The sequence below is a fragment of the Sinocyclocheilus grahami genome, unplaced genomic scaffold (assembly GCF_001515645.1).
Source record: "Sinocyclocheilus grahami isolate Dianchi unplaced genomic scaffold, SAMN03320097.WGS_v1.1 scaffold735.1, whole genome shotgun sequence".
In the NCBI taxonomy this organism is placed as follows: Eukaryota; Metazoa; Chordata; class Actinopteri; order Cypriniformes; family Cyprinidae; genus Sinocyclocheilus; species Sinocyclocheilus grahami.
In genome coordinates, this window is record NW_015505914.1 from 327,390 (window position 1) to 353,594 (window position 26,205).

At 36.8% G+C, this 26,205-nt stretch overlaps 1 protein-coding gene across 3 annotated transcripts; it reads right to left on the reverse strand.

Annotated features, from left to right (window-relative positions):
- Window positions 1-1,328: 1,328 nt before the first annotated feature.
- On the reverse strand, window positions 1,329-24,019 carry LOC107560614 (TRAF3-interacting protein 1). Of its 3 annotated transcripts, none has more exons than XM_016244844.1 (16): window positions 23,953-24,019; window positions 20,665-20,826; window positions 18,519-18,647; window positions 17,877-18,314; window positions 17,500-17,580; window positions 17,338-17,358; window positions 16,142-16,165; window positions 15,840-15,915; window positions 15,670-15,690; window positions 14,598-14,682; window positions 14,065-14,151; window positions 13,590-13,722; window positions 13,470-13,506; window positions 12,235-12,308; window positions 2,329-2,552; window positions 1,329-1,885 (listed from the first exon to the last, which is right to left on the reverse strand). In XM_016244844.1, exons 1-16 carry the CDS (start codon window positions 23,998-24,000, stop codon window positions 1,720-1,722), a joined length of 1,806 nt encoding a protein of 601 aa, XP_016100330.1. In that variant the 5' UTR covers window positions 24,001-24,019; the 3' UTR covers window positions 1,329-1,719. The 3 variants fall into 3 exon arrangements, with proteins under 3 accessions (XP_016100330.1, XP_016100332.1, XP_016100331.1); XM_016244845.1 differs by having other exon boundaries at window positions 1,330-1,885; window positions 17,877-18,296; XM_016244846.1 differs by lacking the exons at window positions 16,142-16,165; window positions 17,338-17,358.
- Between the last annotated feature and the right edge of the window lie 2,186 nt (window positions 24,020-26,205).

Genomic DNA, 26,205 nt, shown 5'->3' on the forward strand with positions numbered 1-26,205 from the left:
GACTTTTTTTCTCACAATTCTGAGAACCGCGAGACAAACTCAGAATTCTGACTTTCTTTCTCGCTATTCCGAGTTTACATCTCGCAATTCTGTCTTTTTATCTGAATTCTAAATTTACATCTCGCAACTCAGTTTTTTCTTTTTGCACTAAATAAAAAAGAAAATCACAACTTTCTCTCACAATTCTGTCTTTTTTCTTGCAATTGCAAGTTTATTTCTAACATTCTGACTTTCCTTCTCAGAATTTCATTAAAAAAGTCCAAACTGTGAGATAAAAAGTCGTAATTAACTTTTTGTTATTTAATCTCAGAAATAAAGAAAATGACAGAAACAAGCTTCCATAGTTTTCAATGCACACATATACATATATAAATAAATATATATTCACATATGTGATATATTGCCAATGTTCTCTTATGAGACTAAAACACTTGTCAGTCTGGATGGAAAAAAGCAAAATAAAAATTAAATAAACCAGTCAATCTGTTTTCCTAAGAGAACATGGAGATCAATTGAAGTCCTCTTTAAAAAAAATAAAGGACACATCAGTATGGTGACCACACACATTTATCTTTCAAGCAAGTGATGAGTGTAAATCTACTGCAGACGTATGAGTGTGCTTGAGAATCCCAACGGACCAGCGCAAACAGATCCTGGGTCTTACAGAAGGCACCTTTCATGAAGGGGGTTTGAGGAGAGTGACTCCTGACTGTACCTGCACCCTCTGAACTCTCTCCAGTGCTGCTCAAAGACATCAGATCTATTAGACAGGAGCTCTTCAGGTTTCAGGTTTCTTTTGGGATGTGCTGGTATTCACGTCTGTGAGGAGAAGCTAATGCTGGATACCATCTTCTGGATCTTCTCCTCGTTCTTCAGGATGCTGGACTTGACTGCGCAGATCTTGTCCACTTTTTTTCTCACAATTCTGAGAACCGCGAGACAAACTCAGAATTCTGACTTTCTTTCTCGCTATTCCGAGTTTACATCTCGCAATTCTGTCTTTTTATCTGAATTCTAAATTTACACCTCGCAACTCAGTTTTTTCTTTTTGCACTAAATAAAAAAGAAAATCACAACTTTCTCTCACAATTCTGGCTTTTTTCTTGCAATTGCAAGTTTACTTCTAACATTCTGACTTTCCTTCTCAGAATTTCATTAAAAAAGTCCAAACTGTGAGATAAAAAGTCATAATTAACTTTTTATTATTTAATCTCAGAAATAAAGAAAATGACAGAAACAAGCTTCCATAGTTTTCAATGCACACATATACATATATAAATAAATATATATTCACATATGTGATATATTGCCAATGTTCTCTTATGAGACTAAAACACTTGTCAGTCTGGATGGAAAAAAGCAAAATAAAAATAAAATAAACCAGTCAATCTGTTTTCCTAAGAGAACATGGAGATCAATTGAAGTCCTCTTTAAAAAAAATAAAGGACACATCAGTATGGTGACCACACACATTTATCTTTCAAGCAAGTGATGAGTGCAAATCTACTGCAGACGTATGAGTGTGCTTGAGAATCCCAACGGACCAGCGCAAACAGATCCTGGGTCTTACAGAAGGCACCTTTCATGAAGGGGGTTTGAGGAGAGTGACTCCTGACTGTACCTGCACCCTCTGAACTCTCTCCAGTGCTGCTCAAAGACATCAGATCTATTAGACAGGAGCTCTTCAGGTTTCAGGTTTCTTTTGGGATGTGCTGGTATTCACGTCTGTGAGGAGAAGCTAATGCTGGATACCATCTTCTGGATCTTCTCCTCGTTCTTCAGGATGCTGGACTTGACTGCGCAGATCTTGTCCTGCTGGTCTTTGATTAACTGCTCTAGTTCAGCGAGCTCAGCCTTCAGAGGTTCCACAACGCTGTCTGTAATTCTGAGATATAGACATAGACAGAGAAACGGCTTAACACAGAAGAACAAGACATTCAAAAAGCAGCTGGAGATTTTAATCATGATAAATATTATTATTATTTTTATAGCCAATATAATTGACAATTTTATATATAAAAAATAAAGAAAGTAATTGTAAATAATAATAAAAAAAATAGAATAAATTAATGCATACCAAATTTTCCAGAATATAAGTCACGGTTTTTACATTTAAGACATGCTGTGATTTACATTCCATACAACTCAGCAAATTGGTAATGCTCTATTTAAATCAATTTTGAATAAATTGGACCATTATTTGTATGACTTCTGAGTTCCAAATCAATCATTTAAGAGGTTTCAGTTCAGTTAAGATGCTGTCTATGTAGGCAGTATCCAGCAAGGCAGCTTACTAGGCTTAGGGACAGAGCCAATATGCATGTGCACCTTTGTTCCTGTAGCAGAGCCTGTGTATTCTCCTTGTTCTCTTTGCGCCATGTCTGCAGTTCGTTCTGCATAGAGTCCATGTCCTCCTGAATGTAGTCCATGATCTTACCCAGAGGCAGAGCGCTGCGACACACCGTTTGTATGGACGAACGTAGGCGCTCGATCTCCTTCGCCACCAATTCACGTTCCTTCTTACGAGACACCTCCGACACCAGTGACCGATCCTACAGACAAGACAGAACCACAGGAAACAGATCAACACTTGCAGTCTCAAAACAATGTCACTCTTCCTGACTGCTATTTCTTCTGTCAGAGTTCTGTCACAGTCACTTATGAATGGAAAAGTTGTGACAGGTTGTCAAAAAAAAAAATGTAATGGTACAAAAGTCCAAGTGCAAAGCCACGTAAACAAATGCTAATTGTTGTCTACACAAAAAAGGTACAAAAGCTGTCACTGGAGTGTACATTTTCAAAAGGTACACTTTTGTACCTTATTTATCCCTAAAGGGTGCATATTAATACCTAAAGTGTACATATCAGTTCCTTTTGAAAGGGTACCGCCCCAGTGACAGCTTTTGTACCTTTTTTTTTTTCAGTGTGTAGACAACAGTTAGCATATGTTTAAGTGACTTTGCATCATATACTCGCCCTCATGTCATTTCAAACCTGTATGACCTTCTTTCCTCTGTAGTACAAAAAAGAAGATATTTAAAAAAATACAGGTTTGTCCATACAATGAAAGTCAATGGGGTCCAATGACTTTCATTATTTATACAACAACAGTTGAAATGCTCCTCAAAATATCTTTTAATTTTTTTTTTATGTGTCACAAGTCAAATACAAACACCTATGTAAATGACTGAAAAATTACTAGTGGGAAGTCACTCCCATAAGGGAGCACTTCAGATAAATGCTATAAATGTTATAAAGTTTAGAAGAAATCTACACCTACCAACAATATACTTTTGGGGGAAAAAAGCAGCAGGGAGAAGTCTGCATTTAGTGGTTTTCAATGTCAAGGCTACAAATGTTTAGAATTTCAAGGCAGGAATTATACAAACCTTGCAATGTATATAAAGATCAAAATGAAAGAGACATGGGATCCATAATGTGAGTGAGTGGTTACTGAAGGCCTCCTCTGTATACGGTGTGGTTGGGGGGTCCTGGTCTGCCCCAGTCACCCTTCAGCCGAGCGTAAGAAGGCCCCCCCGGCACACAGGGCCCGTGTCTATTTACTCAGCTGGGGCCACAGGCTGTGTGTGGCACTAGGCCAAACAGGCTTTACTCTTACTGCCTCTGTCCCACTCAGACACACGCACATACACACCCCCACATGCAAGACATGACTTTGTTTATTTTAGTAACAGGCTATGGCAGTGAAGTTATTTTACAACAGTATTCGGTAACAACTACTTCACATTTACCTAATTTCAAGCTGAACTCCTCAAGTTATATAGTCATTCTCACTATAAACACCAACATCTTCCTTTCTAAAGCCACGTTCACACCGCCAGCCAGTGACGTTGTAGCTGTATGTCACTAGACTCTGTACTGTGAAGCAGGGGCGATTCCAGGATTTTCATTTTAGTAGGCTCAGCCCCCCATGAGGGTATAATATATATATATATATATATATATATATATATACTATGTGATATATACATATATATATATATATGTATGTATGTACAGTATATATGTATGTATATATATTCAAATGAAAATGGCAACATCGTTTTATAAAGTATATGCATTCATATGTGCTTAATTTTCACTGGAGGAAACCTGAGGTATGATGAGGGGTGAATGCAGTGAAAACTTAGACTACAGTAGATGGGGAACCGATTGCTCCCTCATGATATTCTGTAAACTGTATTTATGACAAATAACTGCACAGATGCAGATATTATAACAATCTATCAATAAACACACACCTTGTCCTCTGTTTCTCGCTTTGTGCCGCTGCAGTCTGCGAATTGAAAAAGAACGCGCTGAAAGACGGGGAGGAGCCGATCGAAGTCTGCTGCCGTTTTCATATGAAATTAAAAGGGGACTGAGGCGATCACGAATTTATGTTTTTAATAAATTAAGTTTATGGAACTAATCGCAACATTTTAATGGCAACAATGGCCTAGTGACGCCCATGCTGTGAAGACACTTGTGTTCCTAGTGCTGTCGCTCTAATGTTATTGGTAGACGTCTGGAGATATCTTGGGGCAGTCATTGCCTAATGGTTAGAGAGTCGGACTTAACCCGAAGGTTGTGGTTTCGAGTCTCAGGTCTGGCAGGAATTGTCGGTGGGGGGAGTGAATGTACAGCGCTCTCTTCCACCTTCAATACTACGACTGAGGTGAGACCCTTAAACAAGGCACCGAACCCACTGCTCCAGGTGTGTGTTCACGGTGTGTGTGTTAGTTCACTACTGTGTATGTGCACTTGGATGGGTTAAATGCAGAGCACGAATTCCGAGTATGGGTCACCATACTTGGCCACATGTTGCTTTATCGCTGCACTTTCTTTAGAAAATGCAATAACAAAGATATCATTCTTAGACTGCATTCTGCTGTTAGAGAGTGTTGTTATATAAACTACAGCAGAGCTCAGTGCATTAAATCATTAACCAATTCTAAACTGCTCACTGCATCATATAATTAACAACATGAAACATTAATATATGAATCAAACTCACAAAGACTGCAGACAATTTCTTTTCCACGAATCATTTTCTATATCCATGTATGTGGTTACAATCAAATCATATAAAACAGTGAAATCTCATAATCGTTAATTTGCATAAAGTTAAATTAATCTTAACTTTTGTCGCTTCACACAACCTACATTCTGTCACTAGCGGTCACTGTCGCTCGTGTCGCTGGAAGTCGCCATGTTGCTTTATCGCTGCGTGTCTCTGGCAGTGTGAACAGGGCATAAAGGGATAGTTCACCCAAAAATGATTTCAAACGTGCTTTCACATGGAGCAGCATTTACTACACAAAGCCATTGTTCAATGACAAGCTGCGCAAAACCACATTCATATATGATCGTGGTTTTGCGCAGCTTACAGTTAACAACGGCTCCGTGTAGTAAATGCTGCACCATGTGAAAGCACGCACGTGGAGATTTACCGCTGATTACAGAACCGACTTTACTGACAAGATGCGCATTAAATATTACATGCAATTTATTGTGCAGCCCTATTTGCAAGTTTGATTCATTTCATGTGATTCAAATTCTCTTCTTCCATGGATCAATTTATTACCCGATTCTCAATCAATTCAAAATCTATATATTTTCACACACTATAAATACACACAAACAAAACACACACAGACATACACACAGACCAAAATATATATAAGAAAAATATAAATAGGTAAATATTAACATTTATTCCCATGCATAGTTACATTGGCGTGTAAAAATGATTGTACTTAAAATGTTTGGAATATATATATATATACATATATATATATATATATATATGTGTGTGTGTGTGTGTGTGTGTGTGTGTGTGTGCAATATTAATATTACTTTATTTATAAAATATTACTTTATTTATAAAAAATACTAACACACGTAGTCCTACATAGATATACAGTTGGTCAAACATTATTAAGATTTGAAATCTGAAAATATTTTCATAAAGTGGCGGTCTCTAATCATCTGTGGTTTTAAACCGAACGTTTATTGTTACAAATATACAGAGTTTGGTGACTCTATTACAAACACTTCAAAGGCTAACTATGCCGCTTCACTCTAGAACTCTAACAAACACGTGAGAAGAAAGACTACCTTAAATTTTTCCCCCTCTCTCTGTGGTTTACAAGTGTGTCCGGATTGAAATGTCTAATAGTTGTCTGCAATGTGGGTGGTTTCTCCGGCCCCTAAACACCCCGTCTATACAAACACCAGCCAGCACATTCGGCCCACTGTTCTTGGAGCGCAAAGGCCAGGCCGGATTCGCTCTGTTTGCCGTCCTCCTGCACCTCACCCCTTAGTCAAAAAGAAAAGAAAAACTCCAGCTTTCTGTCTCAGAGGACATAAATCAATCGTTTATAGGGGCTCTAATTTTCCCCTCTCTTCACTGGACCCAAGAAAAATATTTGTTTTGCACGAGGCAGCTGAGGACAGGTTTTCCCATTATCTCAGACAGTGACACAAGCAGGACGTGGAGTCGGTGTGCCTGGGGCAGGTGGCTTTCAGAGACGCTGATGCATTGGGCCGGAGCCTCGTGGACCAAGACGCCTCATTACCCCGCTATGTGGATCTGAGCCTTCAGCTGCCAAGCCCAATTTGCTTAATGAAGAAATGCATGCAAAATGCATGATTTATAGAGTGCTAATAAAGAACTATGAAAAGAAGCAGAACAGCACTGTTCAAATTAGAGTTTTGCAGTCCTCCTGAGAATGATAAACATGCTGTAGTGCCACATCATGGTTCTGTGGATCTGAAACGTTGAGTTCAAATGTGATTCACGAGATAAAATGGGCTTAAATTACTACAGTTAGGACAAGTGTGACAGCTTTAAAAATTAAGGGAGTAATTTATTTGCCACTAGCAAAACTCGCTGCTTAAAACAGACTGCAGTTTAGTTTGGTACTTCTAGTGGGACAGAAATCAACATGTAAACAAAGAAGCTTTATCTTTCTAGCTGAGTGTGATAGGGGTTTTCTTTAGCTCTGAATGATAGCACAGGCAGACTACACATAAACATGATAGCAGAGGATTAGGTTCACACAACCAGTCAGAAATTAAGTAATGTTTCCCAAGCCTTAGTACTTGCTTCACTTCAATAAGGACATCACTGAAAAAAGCGATAACTTGCAGTTTAGTAAGGGAGTCATACGTAGATTCAGTAATTAATCCAGTGAGTTTTCCGTCAGACTGATTCAAATCAGTAACGTGAGTGAAACCGATTCATTAAAAGAAGCTGCTCAATCGAACTACACTGGCGTTGCATTTGTTTTTGCATGCATTCAAATCAGACTGCATAAAATTACATTCACAAATCTGGTAAATATGATTTTTTTATGCTGGGGAGTCATAGAAATGGGCAAACACTGAGATTAACTGCGACAGAAACAATACTTGAAAATAAAATTTTTATCAGTTTATTGTTTAAACTTGTATATCACTCGTCCCTAGTTTGCATTCATTAAGCTTTTTTGATTAGTCCTCAGTTGGGAAGGGAATGTCTACCTGATCACTTAAAGGTAACAACAATTATCATAAAAAAAAAAAGTGTTACTTTTTGATTGGTTACAATAGCATCTTGGGTTGTTACACTGATTGGCTAAAGCCAGCGCATTGGCTGGACACTTTCAAAATATTTCACTTATGATTTAAAACTATTTTAACTTGACATGTTAAAAAATGCTGTTGCATTAATCGGCTGAAGACACAAAAAGCAGTAAAAACTTGTGGCTTCAATGGTCTATTTTAGACAGCTTGCTACTGGTCTAAAACTCTATGGTGGGTCTTTGGGTCCAATACTGACTCATAAGGGTAAAGATTAATTGTTTAGCAACGTTTAGGGGTTTCCTCCTTGGGGAAAACATGGGCCTCATCCAGCAACATCATAAAAATAGCTGGGATGAAGTGAAGTGCAGAGAGGCTGAGTCGTGTACACAGGATGGAAGGGTCAGTTTGGCCCTGTGGGGGGTCACTGCTGAGATCACCGTCCTGTACTTGCGTGCTAAGCGGATCACCACAGAACCACAGTGTATGACACAGTTCGGCTTATGAGAAACAGACAGCAGTAGGACTGAAATGAAACGCAACCAATTACGCTATCAGACTTCAGAAACCTGTACCGTGGTATTTCCCCGTAACCTCCAGGGTCATTCCACAGAGATGTCAATCGTCTCTGGGTGAGGGCAAAATGTTGAGGAATGCAACGGGAGTCATTTCTTTTACATTTCCAACAAAAAGGTAGATGTTTACAAAGACACAGGCCTGAAGGGATGACTATTTATTTTCCTGCCTGTTCTGCAGTGCAAGCTGGCGTGGCGTTCACTCAACAGCCATCCGTTTGTGTGCCATGGGGTTTATTTATACATTGCAAACCATCATCAGGCTAATTTGATGGCGCAAAAGAGGGAAAAGGAAGGAGGAAAAAATGCTTATGAAAACGCAGCTGCTGTCAGGGGCCAATACTCTCGCTCTCTCAAAAAAAAAAGACGCCCTACAAGAAATATCGTAGAATAATATACACGTGATCTGGAAGTTCACAACAAAGGTCAGCTGCAAAATGTATGGCAAATTCTTCAGGAAAATGCACTGTGATGGTGAAACGGTCGTTCGTAATATTGCATCTGGCCGGTTCTTTCAGTCAAATGAAACAATAACGGCCTAGCAGATCTTAATAAATGAAGTTCTGTCGACCCTAGCGAGGTAAATCTTCACTTATGAAGTGGAACGGAAAACTCAAGCTAATAAAGCCACAGAATGACTCATTGGCTCAGTTTCACCTTTGGAATTATTAAATGGTCAAAACTCTAAATTCTGTGGTCGTTCCAAAGAGATTAAGTCATACGTACTTGATGTGGGGATCTCTGTAAACTCAAAATCTTTTTTGAGATTTGAGAGCGAAAGCTCATATTTGTAGAATGAGTTATGAGCGTTGTAACTTCAAACCTGTCGGGGAGGACATGGAAGCTCAATATTTAAATTTTAACCCTGGATGTTACACCGTGATTACAGGAGAGCAGTCACTTTATTGCACTGACCTTCACCCCCCTTTCAAGTCAGGAAGGAAGTCATTACAGATTTTTTTTCCCCAATACATCTGACTAGACAGTGCCGGTTAACATGTACTGCCCCGAAAACACATGCCCATTTCATGCACCGCAATTAAGATGGAGAATTTAGAGAGCTGATGAGGCTAAATTAAATCAATTAGGAGAGCGCGGCCAGCAGCGCTCAGATTCCAGCCCAGAGTTGGCTTGCGTTTGATGAGGGAAATCTAATTTGATTATTTGGGATTGAAAGGAAATCCAGTCTGATTGTTTTGAAATCAAGAACACAGGAGGGAGAAGCGCTGACTGTAAGGGCCAGCTGGGAGCAGCTCACTGTGTGCGGCTGAGGTTGAACACCAAATGGGATCGTGCCAGTGGCGAGGCACGCAGAGCTCATGCCTTCTATGAAAAAAAATTGTAACTGAATGAACTAAATTAAACTTTTGTGAACATTTACTCACCCTTATGTCATTCCAAATCGGTATAATTTTCTTTCTTCCATGCAACACATGAGGAGAAAAGTTGATGAACTGATTAACCACTCTTTTCCATATAAAGAAATGTAATGGGGACTCAATCACGCTCCAAAAAGATGTGCCACTTCAGTTTTGCCATCAAACCTACTTGACATTGCTCATTTACTTTCATTTTATGACAAATTGACAAATGTATAAGACCTTCTAAATCTTATATTTAAGCTTTTGAATTAATATGAGGTAAAGGAAACTTCATATACTGTACACTACTGTTAGAAAGTTGACCTTTTCTATATTAACAATAACCTTCTTTTATTAATATTATTAGTACTATTATAGTTCTTTTGAAATCTGAAATTTCATTTAAGTAAAATTGTTCTTACTGCTTCAGAATTACTAAAAAAAAAAATAATTCAACGAATCATTAACGAACCAGAATTGTTATATGAAATTGGCAACAGAGTCAATATTCCTTACAATTCCCATCTTTATTTCTCCCCACTGCTGACTCACTCTTTGAGCATGTGACTAAGGAGGGAAGTTGAGGTGAAAGGGTGGGGGGTTCTGCATGAAGGCCACCACCAAACACTGCATCCATCAGGCCTACAGCCAATGACGGACAGATAGACCAGAGCATTCGTTCCGGCTAGGGTGGACCACCCAGTGCAGATGGCCCCTTCCACCAGCGCATGGACAGGATGCCTTCAAAACTCTAATCACATCGTTCTCATATTCACTGGCTCACAAACAGCCCAGTTCAAGCTAAAAATATGGAAAGACATTGAAAAAGTGTCACTTATTAACAATCATGTTCCAGCAGTCCTGAAAAATCATTCCACAAATTTTATGGCCAGAGAAGAAAAGTGCATTGCCTGAGCCACACTGAAACTGTGCCCAAAGAGTGAAATTTGGTTTTATTGCTTTTTGGAAATGAAATACTATCTTAATATTAATCTATATTCCACTGATGAATCTTTATACTCTCATGGGCCAAAGGACACTTCAGATAAAATCCCCCAAAAATATTAGTCTTAAAACAAATTCACAAGCAAACTCCAACTCCAAGCCACCAGCACATGCTGGTTTTCGATTTGCAATTCGGTAACCAAAACCAACAAAATTCACAAATAAACAGGCCACAATAGTTAACCATGTTAAATGTCTAAACAGCATGAACGGTGCCATCATGCTTGTTTTGCCCTAATTATTTAAGCTCCGTTGAAGAAAATAACACTTCAGTGGCTCTGAGGGACCGCAATTACATATCTCCACTCCATTTGCAAAGCTACTTTCTTTAGTAAACTGACGGTGCACTGGGTCAGGCGTCACCGAGGTATTGTAGAGCACAAAAAAATGCTGATTCCCTTGATGAAGAGATTTTGAAATGCCTTTACTCATGTTACTGGAATTTTGTTGTGAAAAACAAAACTCGGACCGTGTTAGATGGAATAGCACTGCCACCTAGTGGTATTAATGGGAACAAAAGATTGAGAACAATAACCTTCTTTTATTAATATTATTAGTACTATTATAGTTCTTTTGAAATCTGAAATTTCATTTAAGTAAAATTGTTCTTACTGCTTCAGAATTACTAAAAAAAATAATAATTCAACGAATCATTAACGAACCAGAATTGTTATATGAAATTGGCAACAGAGTCAATATTCCTTACAATTCCCATCTTTATTTCTCCCCACTGCTGACTCACTCTTTGAGCATGTGACTAAGGAGGGAAGTTGAGGTGAAAGGGTGGGGGGTTCTGCATGAAGGCCACCACCAAACACTGCATCCATCAGGCCTACAGCCAATGACGGACAGATAGACCAGAGCATTCGTTCCGGCTAGGGTGGACCACCCAGTGCAGATGGCCCCTTCCACCAGCGCATGGACAGGATGCCTTCAAAACTCTAATCACATCGTTCTCATATTCACTGGCTCACAAACAGCCCAGTTCAAGCTAAAAATATGGAAAGACATTGAAAAAGTGTCACTTATTAACAATCATGTTCCAGCAGTCCTGAAAAATCATTCCACAAATTTTATGGCCAGAGAAGAAAAGTGCATTGCCTGAGCCACACTGAAACTGTGCCCAAAGAGTGAAATTTGGTTTTATTGCTTTTTGGAAATGAAATACTATCTTAATATTAATCTATATTCCACTGATGAATCTTTATACTCTCATGGGCCAAAGGACACTTCAGATAAAATCCCCCAAAAATATTAGTCTTAAAACAAATTCACAAGCAAACTCCAACTCCAAGCCACCAGCACATGCTGGTTTTCGATTTGCAATTCGGTAACCAAAACCAACAAAATTCACAAATAAACAGGCCACAATAGTTAACCATGTTAAATGTCTAAACAGCATGAACGGTGCCATCATGCTTGTTTTGCCCTAATTATTTAAGCTCCGTTGAAGAAAATAACACTTCAGTGGCTCTGAGGGACCGCAATTACATATCTCCACTCCATTTGCAAAGTTACTTTCTTTAGTAAACTGACGGTGCACTGGGTCAGGCGTCACCGAGGTATTGTAGAGCACAAAAAAATGCTGATTCCCTTGATGAAGAGATTTTGAAATGCCTTTACTCATGTTACTGGAATTTTGTTGTGAAAAACAAAACTCGGACCGTGTTAGATGGAATAGCACTGCCACCTAGTGGTATTAATGGGAACAAAAGATTGAATCATACCTGTTCTTTAGGCTTTGTGGATGGAGATGATTCATAGACTTTCTTTGTCTCTAGGATTTTTTTCACAAGTCCACCTATGAACAAATGAAAACGTTTCAGTTATTTCTGATCTTAAAGGATTAGTTCTCTTCTGAATAAAAATGTCCTCAATTTTCTCACCCCCATGTCATCCAAGATGTTCATGTCTTTCTTTCTTCAGTCGAAAAGGAAAACATTCCAGGGTTTTTCTCTATATAGTGGACTTCAGTGGAGTTCACTGGGTGGAAGGTCCAAATTGCAGCTTCAAAGTGTTCTACACGATCCCAGACTAGGAATAAGGGTCTTATTTAGCAAAACGATCTGACATTTTCTAAAAAAAAATTACAATTGATATACTTTTTGACCTCAAATGCTCGTCTTGTCTAATTCTGCGTGAACTCTGTGCATTCCGGTTCAAGCTTCAAAGTGTTCTACACGATCCCAGACTAGGAATAAGGGTCTTATTTAGCAAAACGATCTGACATTTTCTAAAAAAAAATTACAATTGATATACTTTTTGACCTCAAATGCTCGTCTTGTCTAATTCTGCGTGAACTCTGTGCATTCCGGTTCATGACAGTTAGGTTATATTGAAAAACTCCCATCTCATGTTCTCCGCCAACTTCAAAATCGTTCTAAATCGTCCTACATTGCTGTTTTACCGTTTTTTAATAAAGGGCGTTTGACCTTCTTCGCACGTTCACTTTGTTAACACTGGGTCGGTACTTCTGCAGCGATGTAGGACGATTTTGATGTTGGAGGAGAAAATGAGATGGGAGTTTTTCGACCTACCCTAACTGTTTAGAATGGGACTGCACAGAGTACGCATGCGCATTGCAGAGCTACACAAGACAAGCGTTTGAGGTTAAAAAGTATATAATTTTTCTATCTATTATTCTAGATAAGACCCTTACTCCTCATCTGGGATCGTGTAGAACGCTTTGAAGCTGCAATTTGGACCATCCACCCAGTGAACCCCACTGAAGTCCACTATGTAGAGAAAAACCCTGGAATGTTTTCCTCAAAAACCTTAATTTCTTTTCGACTGAAGAAAGAAAGCCATGAACATCTTAGATGACATGGGGGTGAGGAAATTATGAGGAAATTTTAATCAGAAGTGAACTAATCCTTTAAGAGTGTCTTTAAAGGGTTAATTCACATAATTCATTTATGGCAGTATTTTATGTCAGGATGAATTCGTTTTGCACATGGCTCACCGTGTTTGTCATCCTCTTGCAGTTCAAGTGAATTACGCTATAACGAAACAAGTCAATTAGTCCAAACCATGATGTTTTTTTACTAGATACTTACATACGCATATAGAGCATCCACACTACCTCAATTTCAGGTATGTCAGGAGGAGGCGCAGCTGCCTCCTCCACCACAAACTGCCCATCTTCATCATCATCATCTTCAGAGAGCTTCTTGCCATCCAAAATGACAGTCGCAGGGGTCTTGCCACTGCCCAACCTTAGAAAAAACCCAGTCATGTTTAAATACAGCATTTTTTTGTTTTACTTTTTACTGATCAATGATATCTTTTATCATAAGTTCCAATTCAAAAGTTTGGAGTCAGTATAACTTTTATAAAAAATAAATCAATATTTTTATTTAGCAAGGATGCAGCAAAGTGACAGTAAAGGCATTTAAAATATTACATAATATTCCTATTTCAAATAAATGCTGTTCTTTTGAACTTTCTGTTCATGAAACCCCCTACCTAAAGTAAAATCACTGTAACACAGCCAGCTTGTGGCTTACTTCTTTAATATAAAGTGAGAAACTGAGAGCCTGATGACCGTGATCTCTCACCTCTCTGCTGGGGTCACATCAGCGTAGCTCTCCTGTCGTTTGACACGGGGGGCTGCCGGTCGTGCGCTGCTAGGTCGCGGTAATCGTCTACTTGCATAAACAAAAGAACAACAAACAAAAGAAGAATAAGTTCACACAGGAAATCCACAAGCACTTTTTGTAAAGTATGCATGCGACTTTATGCGTGGGGAGTTTAAGTAACAGAACATTCCTATATGGCTAAATGCTTACAAAAACAGTCCTCAGAACCAAGAGTAATGATCTGGATGAGAGTGATATCTTGTGGTTAGATCTTGCGGTACAGTACAGTGAAAGCAAGGGATTTGCATCAGTGGCTTCCACTGCCAGGCAATCTCTCATGGGGGGCATGTATGATACATTCCATCCAGCCGCAAATACCTCAGCACATTATCACACTGGCTTACTTTGTTATCATCGGACGGAAATATAGTAATTTTTTTTATCTTTAAATCAACACACTTATGGGAACATTACCACTAATTAAGAAAGAAAAAAAGAAAGAAAGAACAAACCTATGTGTTGTTTGGGGTGGCACAGAATTTGTTGTGTCTCCATTCTCAATAGGCACTGGTTTCTCTGTTGAAGGGGCTTCCCCTTCTGGATGAAAAAAAAATTAGAATAGATGTTTACAGAAAAGGTATACCTTTTTTGAATCAAGGAAATTCTGAATTGGCATTTAGTTTTTTTTTTTTTTTTTCTGCCAACAGCACAGGTGTTACTGTAATGTCAGCCGCTACATCTTTAGCCATTGTTTGAAACACAACTGAGACCAACAAAGTAACAGGCAGGGCAAATAAAATTAACACTCGACAAGCACCAAATGCAAGGAAAAATAGCATTTTGTGAATATATGAAATGCATGCATGCAATGCAATGCATGATTGTGAGAACATGATATGGCTTAAGTGTGATTATCAAATCGCAAAGGCTGGGATTTAAATATATAAATATATCATCTGCACTGTATTCATTTACACATAATTGGTGTGATCCAGTGTCTCGGAGCAGCTCCGTAGACAGAAAGTGCTGCAAATGTAGCTATTTATTTCAAAACGCAACATGCACCATCAGCCTTCACAAATTTTTTTTAATTTCTTATATTTTTTAGAATTTGATAAAAAAAAAAGTTTTACTTAAATAATTTTAATGTACTTTATTTCATTAGATTTTTTAAAATCAATTTAATAATGTATTTTTATTCATTGCTATTTCTATTATCGTTGTTATTATTGTACATCCATATTAAAATGGGTTCTATAAAACAACAGTGTGAATATGGCCTGAGACAACTAAAGTGAAGAGAGATTTTATGAACTATATTATGACAAAAAAAAAAACTAAATATGACAAAACAATCACAATATGGTTTTAAGGTTAAACCATTAACCTAAATTGTGATTGCAATTTCTATCAGAGAGGAGAAAACCCCCAATTAGATTTATTTGTTTCATTTGTTAAATACAGTTTCCTGGCTGGTAAAAAAAATTCTTAATATAAATAATAGTCACCAGCCACTGGCAGGTATATTAAAAAGTTAGATTTGGACCCTAGTAAGAGATGTTCACTAAAGAAAACAACACTCACCTCCTTCACTCTCAGTTTCATCTAAAACAGAGATACACAATGAATCACATTAAACAACATCTGCTGTGCTGCTAGAAACATCTAAACAGATCAGCTGGACATGCAACAAAGCATTAATGTACTGTACATCAATAATTAATAGGGTCTGTTAAGAAAGACATGTTCAGTACCTTGACCTTCTGTTTTGGGCCACCGCCGCTGTCCTTTAGCTGATGAGGGCCTTGGGATCCGGGAAGGACTCTCAGCCTGAAAGGAATGAGGAAAGACATTAGTTTCCATGCATTTTCACTAGAGTTCCTCTCCTGTGGAGCACTTAAACAGACATTAGCCAAGAAACACGTGAGTCCGCTTTCATTACAAACTCTACAATCTTCTTGGCTGTTGCTGCACACGTGAAATATCACAGACAAATAGTCGGACAATGAGAAAATGTAGGAGGAAACCGATTTCACTTGGGACAAACAGAAATTACCTGGATTTCAGAGAGATCTGTAGGCTGAATGAAGACAAAACAAAACCCAACAAAGAGCCTTAAGACTTTAACATTTATGTTTATAGTACACTTATAGCCACTAGCCAAATAAAAAAGCTCACTGCTCCAAATGAGAAACTACTGAAGCTGCAAAGACACATGGAGCGACAAAACTATACAATAGCGATGGAGCGACAAAACTAAATAATACATGAAGATACAAAATCAGTCAGTCAGAGGGTATGTAAGGGCACTTGCTAAAGCAAAACACTTAGGTTTAGGGATTTGAACAGACCCTTAAAACAGACAGTACCAAAAAAAAAAAAAAAAAGGGGGAAAACTGGGAGAAACTCGGCAAAAGATGTTCATCTGACTTCTAAAAAAAAAATTGCAGGATTATTGAACTTTCAAAAAAACTTGTTTTTAAAAGAAGTGTCAATTTTCATTTAAAATATACTTGCTTCTCATATACACTACCATCCAGTTTGGAGTCAGTAAAAAAACAATATTTTTATTCAACAAGGATGTATTACACTGTTCAAAAGTGACAGTAAAGACAGTAAAGACTAACACTCTTACAAAAAAAAAAAAACACTAAACTTTCTACTCATCAAAGAATACTTAAAAAGTGCATCAAGGACGTCAGTAAAAAAACAATATTTTTATTCAACAAGGATGTATTACACTGTTCAAAAGTGACAGTAAAGACAGTAAAGACTAACACTCTTACAAAAAAAAAAAAAACACTAAACTTTCTACTCATCAAAGAATACTTAAAAAGTGCATCAAGGTCCACAAAAATATTAAGCGGCACAACTGTTTACAACATTGATAATAGTAAGAAATATTTCATAAGCACCAAATCAGCATATTAAAATGATTTCTGAAGGATCATGTAACACTGAAGAATGGAGTACTGACCCCAAACTTTGGAACAGAAGTGTACAGTATATTGACACTTTTAAGACTTTTTAAAATGAAAAAATACTTAATTTTGCCTCAGGATCAGAGAAAATGTTACCACGGCAGGTAAAATTCTTAACTAATGTCTCAACCTGGGCGTCAGAAAGAAATCTGTTGAGACCTGATAAGTCAACCTCCACCATCAAGACTGTCCTTACGCAATGCGAAATATGCAAACACCCATTATTCTACAGCGAAGCAAAGCAGGCACTGGCATCACAACAGACTCGTACCTCCAGTTCACCGCCCTCAGCCTCCAATTCAGAGGAACAAAGACAAGAACAATAAGCTATGAGGAACATTACGTCAACCCTCAACAAGCCTTGATGATGGCACATACCTACAGAACAAACGTAAAGTGAATAAACAGAGGTTGTGAAAGAAATCAATCTTACCTCATCTGCTTCAGCTTCATGCGTTTTACTCACAACGTCTGTGTGAGGCTTTGGCTTGCTGATCTCCTCTGCTGCCTTGATCTGTAGAAGAAGACAAGCTGTAATTGAGTATTGAAAGCTGAGAAAGACTTTTAAAAGACTTTTATTTTAAATGTTACAGAAATTTGCTTTAAGGTTTCGAAATAGTGCTGAATGTTAAATATTTCTTCATTTTTGTTTGTATTAAAATTTTCACAATTCTAAAATGTTATTTCTAGGTTTAAATGGGATTTTAAATGCAAGAGAGTTGGAAAAACGGCTGGTAAAACTGGTCATTCATCTGTCATTGTGACTGGTGAGCAAAAAAGCTACAGTATCATAAAATCGTGTGAGCAAACCTTTCTATCGCCTCTGTCCTTTAGCTTCTCATCTGTTTCTCTGTGTCGTTCTTTATCTTTTTCTCTCTCCCGTCGTTTCTCACGCTCACGATCTCTCTCCTTGTCTCGTTCTCGATCTCTGTCTCTGTCTTTGCGAGATTCCCGTTCCCTTTTCTTATCCCTCTCTTTATCTCGTTCTCTCTCCTTGTCCCTGTTACGGTCCTTCTCCTTCTCACGCTCCTTCTCTCTGGTCTTGTCTTTCTCCCGATCCCGGCTCTTGTCTTTGTCTCTGTCTTTTGTCCGGTCTCTTTCGCGTCCCTTGTCAGATCTCTCGGCATCTCGCCGGCGGTCCTTGTCATCCCTCTTGCTCTCTTGATCTTTCGGTTGATCTGGATCTTTTTGCTCTCGGCTCCCGCTGCTCTCCTTGATGCCTTTCCTCTCCTGGACAACAGCCAGAGACTACATCAAATTTTCACTTTCATAACAATAAACCTAACAGCTCCATCAGCCCCCCAAAGTATTAAAAACAGATTTCATGAGTGAAAGAAAAAGGCACAATAAAAAAAGCCCAAGAGGGACAAGGAATGAATAATGATTTAAGACAACAGAAAAATCTGGCTTGGCTGAAAATATCACTGGGTCAAAGGCTAAAACAGGTCTCACCTCTCGGTCTTGGTGGCGCTCCCTGCCCTCTCTGTTCTCCTTGTCCTGGGACCTGGAGGTGCTGGGCTTCCCTTTCTGATCCAGCTTGTCTCCTGCTAACACCCGCCTAACAGCCTCGTCACTGGAGAGCTGGAACAAGGACAGGACACGCTGTTTAACAGCTTAATATAATGAACACAAGTTCCAAGCAACCCTCAGTATGCTCCCAGATTAGGGCTGTGCGATATGCGAAACGATAATGCTTAAAGTGCCACATGCTCAGATTAAACAGTTTTACTCAGCTGTTGCGGAGTCAGTTCTGTGATCTTCTATAACTATCGTGTCATATATATATATGGTTATTTGTATGCATGTATGTATCAAGAGCTCCTGTAAAACCACAACAAATTCCTTGTGTTTGCGCACACTTAAGCGGTGAATAAAGCTCATTCTGCTTCTGATTCTAATATAACTAGCATGCATGTTTCACTTTTTGTGAGAAGAAAGCACCCCTACAACAACTTCTGAAAGTGAACGGTGGTGTTTTACTCTAGCATTACATAAAAATGTCATTTTAACATTAGTGTAATCATTTTAACATGAGTTTAGGAACTGAATAATAAAAAGGAAAAATACAACACTGCTTAGCATTTACTCTATGAATTCAATATGCACTGATTCTTATTTAAGCTACAAAAGTTATTTAGGTAAGAGCAGTGAGTGATTTTCTCTTTGTCTTTTGTTCATGGCCCCAAATAGTGCAAGCCGTAGCGATATACATATTGCGATATGTACATTTGCGATATTTGGATATATTGCACAGCCCTATCCTAGACCAAACAAAACTGGATTCAGAAACAGATGGGGTAGCATGGTGGTTAATGATATGGGCTGGTGACCAAAAAAATGTAGGTTGATAATGCAATCCATGAACAATCCATGGGGATTCTCCCTGGAATAAATGGACTATGAGTCACTCTGGATAAAAGCATCAGCTAAATATGTATGCACAGTGTATTGTGTATTGTGAAAAGCACTATACAAATAAATTTGACTTGACTAGTTGACAATTTACTAACAAAATGTTTACATTTTCTGAAGAAAACATGTGGTGGGGCTTGATACAAAACTCACTGTTACCAATAGAGTATTGTGGGTGATCTATATGTTGTAAAGTGTTATTTTAGCATTATTTAGTTATTTTATTATTTCACTATTATATTATTATTTTCATTTTACTTTGTTTTAATAATTTTTATGTAAAAAGTTTTTTAAATAGTTACATTTAATTTTAATTTAGTTTAAGTTTTATTAGTTTTAGTACTTCAAATTATTCCGTTTTTCGGAATGTGTTTTCACTAGTGTTTTTCTGAATGTGTTGATTTACAGTTGCTAGGGTGTTGATTATTGGCACACAAATCAAATTAAGTCAAATGCAAGTCAATGGGATTTTTTTTTGCCCAATTTTATCTTATTGGAAAGATTGCCAGTGAAAAATGACTTCCGGTCTGTTCTTCATAGAAAGCTATCATTTGACTTCTGAAGACTTGGAATACAGTCTTATGGACTATTTTATGATCATTTAAATTGTTATGGTATTTTTTTATCCTTTTTGGAGCTTGACAGCCCCTTGTCATTATGTAGGACAAGTGCAACAACAACATTTTTCAAAATACATTATTTTGCATTCCACAGAAGAAAGAAAGTGGTGCTACATTCAAAGAAAAAGATGTTTTACAAGGTCAGATGTTTTGCTCAAAGACTCAAGGGTGACAGAGCAGGATTGTCAATTTTCCATTTGCTGGGTCACCCCTATAAATTCTGAATTTAACCATCCAGCAACTTTCACCACTGTGGCGCTCTCATGTCTTTTTCTCTTGCAACCTATAAAATATTACCAGTGTGCTGTAAAGCAGCAGAGCTGTCATTCAGCTCAATGTTTCGCACGTGCTTTTTGTCTTGCAGGCATCAGTGGGTTCCCCTGATACTGCTGCTGCCGATGTTCCATCGCTCCTTAAACTTCAGAAAAGCTCAAGGGTGCAATTAAATGAATAGTCTATAAATTACCCCCTGCGGACATCATTAGTCTTGAGTCATTCACTAGTTAAATGGCTTTGAGCGAATCCTGCAATATAGAAGTTGAGTGATCTTTAAACGCAGGACTGACCTTGTTGAGACAGCACTTAGCAATGACCTGCAGCAGCTCGTTGGTCTTCTCTGGTTCGTGTCCGGCTACGATTCGAGCAGGTTTAGCGGCCAAGGGCTCTCCGCTAACCAGCATCACCACATCGATGGCCTTCTGAAGGAATGCTATTTTTGAGTCTTTGTCCTGAATGTTACATGACGAGAAAAAGAGTAGTTGAAACAGAGTTGCAAGCATAATGTCAGTTTTCAGACAAGGTTCAAACACTGCCCCAGTCTGTTATTGTTCATACAAACAGGGAGTCCAGCACGAAACACACCACTGGATAAGCCAAGGTTGTTACTGCTAGCTCAGTTGGGCCACTTCAGCAAACAGATTGGAATTCTGCTTGGAGCCATCAGGGATGCAGAAAACAACCATTGGGCAAATGTTAAGGCAGGGATTTCCAACCTTCAGCCCAGAATTCGAGCAGTAGTGTATATCTTTCTCCTGGGTTTGAAAAGAGTGCACAAAACCACTTGAGACTCCAATAATCAATGCTGACAGTGATGTTGCTTTGTGAAAGCGTAGACAAACACAACAGAACAAGTACACACTTTATAGTAACACAATTGAACAATCAAGATGATATGTAACTTTATCTTATGTGAATCATTTGTGGTGTCAGTCTCACTCTCTTCTTAAAACATGTGAGGCACTTGGGTGCGTTTAGAACTTTCTGACGGAATATCAGTATCAGATTTCCTGATTAAATGTTGCATAAATATGTTACGTCAAGAAAACAATCTATATATATTTTTTTTAAACTATTTATTTTTAATTAATTAACTATTTATATTGAATTAAAACTAAAAAAAAAAGCAGGAAAAGTTATATCTTTTTGTCACCACCAAATGCTTTTTATTTTGATATAGCTGAGTTATTTTAGGTTTAGGCTTAATTGCACTATACACAAAGAACCTAAAGTTATCCTGATGCTTTGAACACAACAGTACATACATTATCATTTGCAGCTTGATGCGCCCACTCCTTTAAACCCTCGTTTTCTGTATTCCTGCTTTGCTGGTTATGATGAAGTGCAACTGTCTATATTGTCATGTAATGCTTTCATACTTCATGAGGTTCCTAATGAGGTCCCAGCGGCAGTACAACCTGTATGCTGATGTGATCTGTTATGATTTTACACACTCAGCAGTGTTTAATATTCAACTACTGGCTACACAATATCCATGCAATAAGAATGTTTTATGAAGCTAATCACTAAAGGCGAATTTCATGAAAACATGTTCATGTCATATACACTGCAACACAATATAAAGAAATATATTTTGCATAAAATGAAGCCCGTTTTTAGGACCATTAGAATTTTATACAATATTACATTATGACAATTAAGCATGTTTTACAGTAAAACCTGTAATATTGTGAAATATTATTACAATTTAATATACATTTTAAAATGTAATTTATTCCTGTGACAGCAAAATGACATTTTCAGTATCATTACTCCAGTTTTCAGTGTCACATGATCCTTCAGAAATCATTCAAATTTCATGAAAACACATTCATGTCATATACATTCCAACACACACAAAAAAGAAATATATTTTGCATAAAATTAAGCACATTTTAGATCATTAAGATTTTATGCCTTATGACATTAAAGCACGTTTTCCCTCCATACATTCTTTAGCATAATGGGTCCAGACTCAGATATTTTGAGTATTTAATTGAATACTTCATTAATGCAATACAACATAATTCACAATTATTTTTTTATTTTAAATCAGCATAAATCAGAATCAGAAAGGCAATACAAAAGTGCAAAAATTATAATATAATATATTATAATATAATAACTCAATGCAATGCAAAAAAATCTAATTGGGTGTTGGTGTAAATTGGTGTATGGCAAATTTATGTAATTTTTTTGGCATCAAAATGCTTCCTTCTGTCCCAGTTATTATGTATAGACATCTATAAGTTAGCTATCTGTAGTTAGATTCCCCTGAAAAGAGTTAAAACTGTGGCGCTATCAAAATATGTCATGGTATACCGTCAGACCGTCCTGCTTCGCACAGGTGTGGGGAGGTCATTTATTATGCATGCTGGGACATCAAAGGCCAGAGCTCTTTCAGACTGCCCCACGTTTGGAGAAGGATCAGACGTGAACTCCTCACTTTGCACACAGAGTGCTGTGGTGAGCTAGTAACCTGCATCTCTTACAGGGTCACTGACACTGATCCAAGTAATTCTAGTAAAAGGCACGAAGCTTTTAACAGGGAGATTTATCACACCTCATGACTCAATGCGTGGGACTTTGGCACGCTAATTAAATGGAGAGTCTTGAGTTACACTTAGTTATCTGATCAATGTCAACACCTTAACAGCAAAAAACACAGCAGAGTGGAAGTCTGAGATACTGTGGCTAATGGCTATAGAATCCAAGAACACTTAATGAGGCAGAAGATCAGGTAGATACAAGAGGTCAACTGTAACATGATGTATCACTGCCAAATAGGTGGATTAATTGGCGAGGAACATAAAACTGTCACATGATTGTGAGGTAGTACTGCAATAAGCAAGAAATAAGTGTCTGGTTTGCACATTTACTTTTAGCCAAAAATGTCTCTTAAAGGTGCACTCAGTTATTTTCCCCCCTATTAAAATACGTTTTTACACATATAAATTTAAGTGTGTAAATTTGTGTTAAACTACTGTTAAAATATTTAAGATTTTTTTAATGTAAAAAGTATCTTATGCTCACCAAGGATGCATTTATTTAATAAAAAATGCAGTAAAAACAGTAATAGTGAAATATTATTACAATTTAATTTATTTTAATATGTAATGTATTCCTGTGATGGCAAAACTGAATTTTCAGCAGCCATTATGCCAATCTTCAGTGTCACATGATCTTCAGAAATCATTCTAATATGTTGATTTACTGCTCAATCAACATTTATTATTATTATTATTATTAGCAGTTTTGCTGTTTAATATGTTTGAAAACCATGACGTGTTTTTTTCTGTATTCTTTGATGAATAGTTCAAGTTCAAAAGAACAACATTTATTTGAAATAGCAATCGTTTCTAACATTATAAACATCAATTTAATGAATCCTTGATGAATAAAAGTATGAATTTCTTAAAAAATAAATACAAATATCTTACTGATCCCATACTATTGAACGGTAGTGTATGTCAAGCGCAAGACCACTGGGATGAAGAAGAGCCAGCCAAATATAACTTAGAAAAACTGTGCACCTGATCATTCCTCTAAAAGTGGACACATTTTTATTGGTGATTTACCTTCACATTATCTGCCTTCATCTCTGCTTCTCCATAAAGTCCTTTCATAAAGCCTGTGGTACGTATTACCTAAAAAAAACGGGAAAAGTTTTTACAACCAAATTTTTAATCCAAAAGTATAAAGACATAGACTCTGTTTCACAAGTTAGCTGCCTTGTTGTCCACTGCCTTCTACGAGCATACAAACTGAAATAGAACCTCAGAAGTGATTGATTTGGAACACTCTACACAGGCAAAAACAGTTATCATCACTTTTGTAAACTGTTCACATTAATGACAACATATAATGACGGAAATATAATTTACTAAATATTCAGTATGAAAACAAAATGTGATTTAACACAACATTACACTATGACAAGCAATGGCATAACTCAAGAGGTGCGGACAGTATGCATACAGTGGACAGCCGGTGTGATTCGATCTCTCTAGCTAATCTTAGCTGAGCTTACAACCCTTGGGTCTATCTCTGGATACAAACACACCCACTTCATCCTTAACTGTCCTCTTCCTTTACCTAATACTGTCTATAACCAACTCACCTGTACAGAGCTACAACTGTACGACCAAAAGTTTGGACACACCTGACTAAATTCATGTTTCTCATGATCTTGACACCTTGGTTTTTCATTAAATGCTAGATATTTATTTTGTTGACAAATATAAATTGTGCATGCATATGAATTTCAGCACAAACTACAATCTTAATTCATTATTTCTTGAAACGGATGAGTAGGGAAAGCAGACAGTGAGTGTCCAGCATTCATGTGCAATACATATATATATATATATATATATATATATAATAAAATGAAATCATTATTATTACATATGCTATTTTAATTTGTTCAGTGTGTTTTTTCAAAACAAAACTAACAAAAGAGCAACAATATATAAGTGCAAACGACAAGCCTAACGCAGTACATGTAGCAAGGTATATATATATATATATACAAATTTGTATATTTTAATAAAATTAATTATTTAATAAATAAATTAAATAATTAATAAATTATAAATGATTTTTTAAATGAAGAATAAAAAAATTAAAAAAGAAGATAAATATAGATAAAGTAGAAGGTTTTGTAGGCAAACATTAATGCCTTGAATTTTATGCGAGCAGCTACTGATAGCCAGTGCACATTGATGAACAGAGGTGTGACGTGTGTTCTTTTCGGCTCATTAAAGATTAATCTTGCAGCGGCATTTTGGATTAATTGTAGAGGTTTGATAGAAGTGGCTGGAAGACCTGCCAAGAGAGCATTGCAACAGTCCAGCCTGGATAGAACAAGAGCTTGAACATGGAGTTGTGTTGCATGTTCTGAAAGAAAGGGCCTGATCTTCCTAATGTTGTATAAAGCAAATCTGCAGGACCGAACGGTTTTAGCAATGTGGTCTGAGAAATTCAGCTTATCAATCAATCACAACTCCAAGGTTTCTAGTTGTTTTTGAAGGAGTTATGGTTGATGAGCCTAACTAATTTATGTCTCTTTCTTCATGACAAATATAATTCTTACCTGCACAAACCGACCAGATGAAAGAAAAAGAAAAAAGACACAATGACATGATAATTAAAAAACCCTGAAAAGATACAGATTAGATTACAGAATCCAGATGATATTATTTTTAACTATGCATTCATCAATATTTTTTTATGCATTAGTTAAAAATAACTATATAGAAAGATTAACATTTTAATAGTAAATGTGTAAAAAAACGAACCAAAAATAAATGAAATACAATTAAATAATAATAATAATAATTAAAAAAAATAAACACTTTGTAAAAATAAATAAATAATTAAAAATAAGATTTAAATGAATTAAATATTTTCATTTTTTATTTAAATTTAAAAAGCAAATACATGATACAACAAATAACTAAAATAAAAAGATATACAGATTATATTACAGAATAAATATATTATTTTATAAATAATTATTTATTAATACATTAGTTCAAATAACAATATGAAAATATAATAATAACAATAATAATTTAAAAAATAGACACATTTGTAAAAATAAATAAATAATTCAAAATAAGTTTTAAATTACTTAGAAATTTTGATTTAATTATTTGTAAATAATTATTTATTAGTACATTAGTTAATAGTAAATAGTAAAATAACAATATGAAAAGAGAATAATAATAATAATAATAATTTATACATTTATAAATAAAACAAATTGTAAAAAATAAACACTTTTCTGACTTATTTTAATTTGCTCACAATAGGGCAGGGGTTTTCAA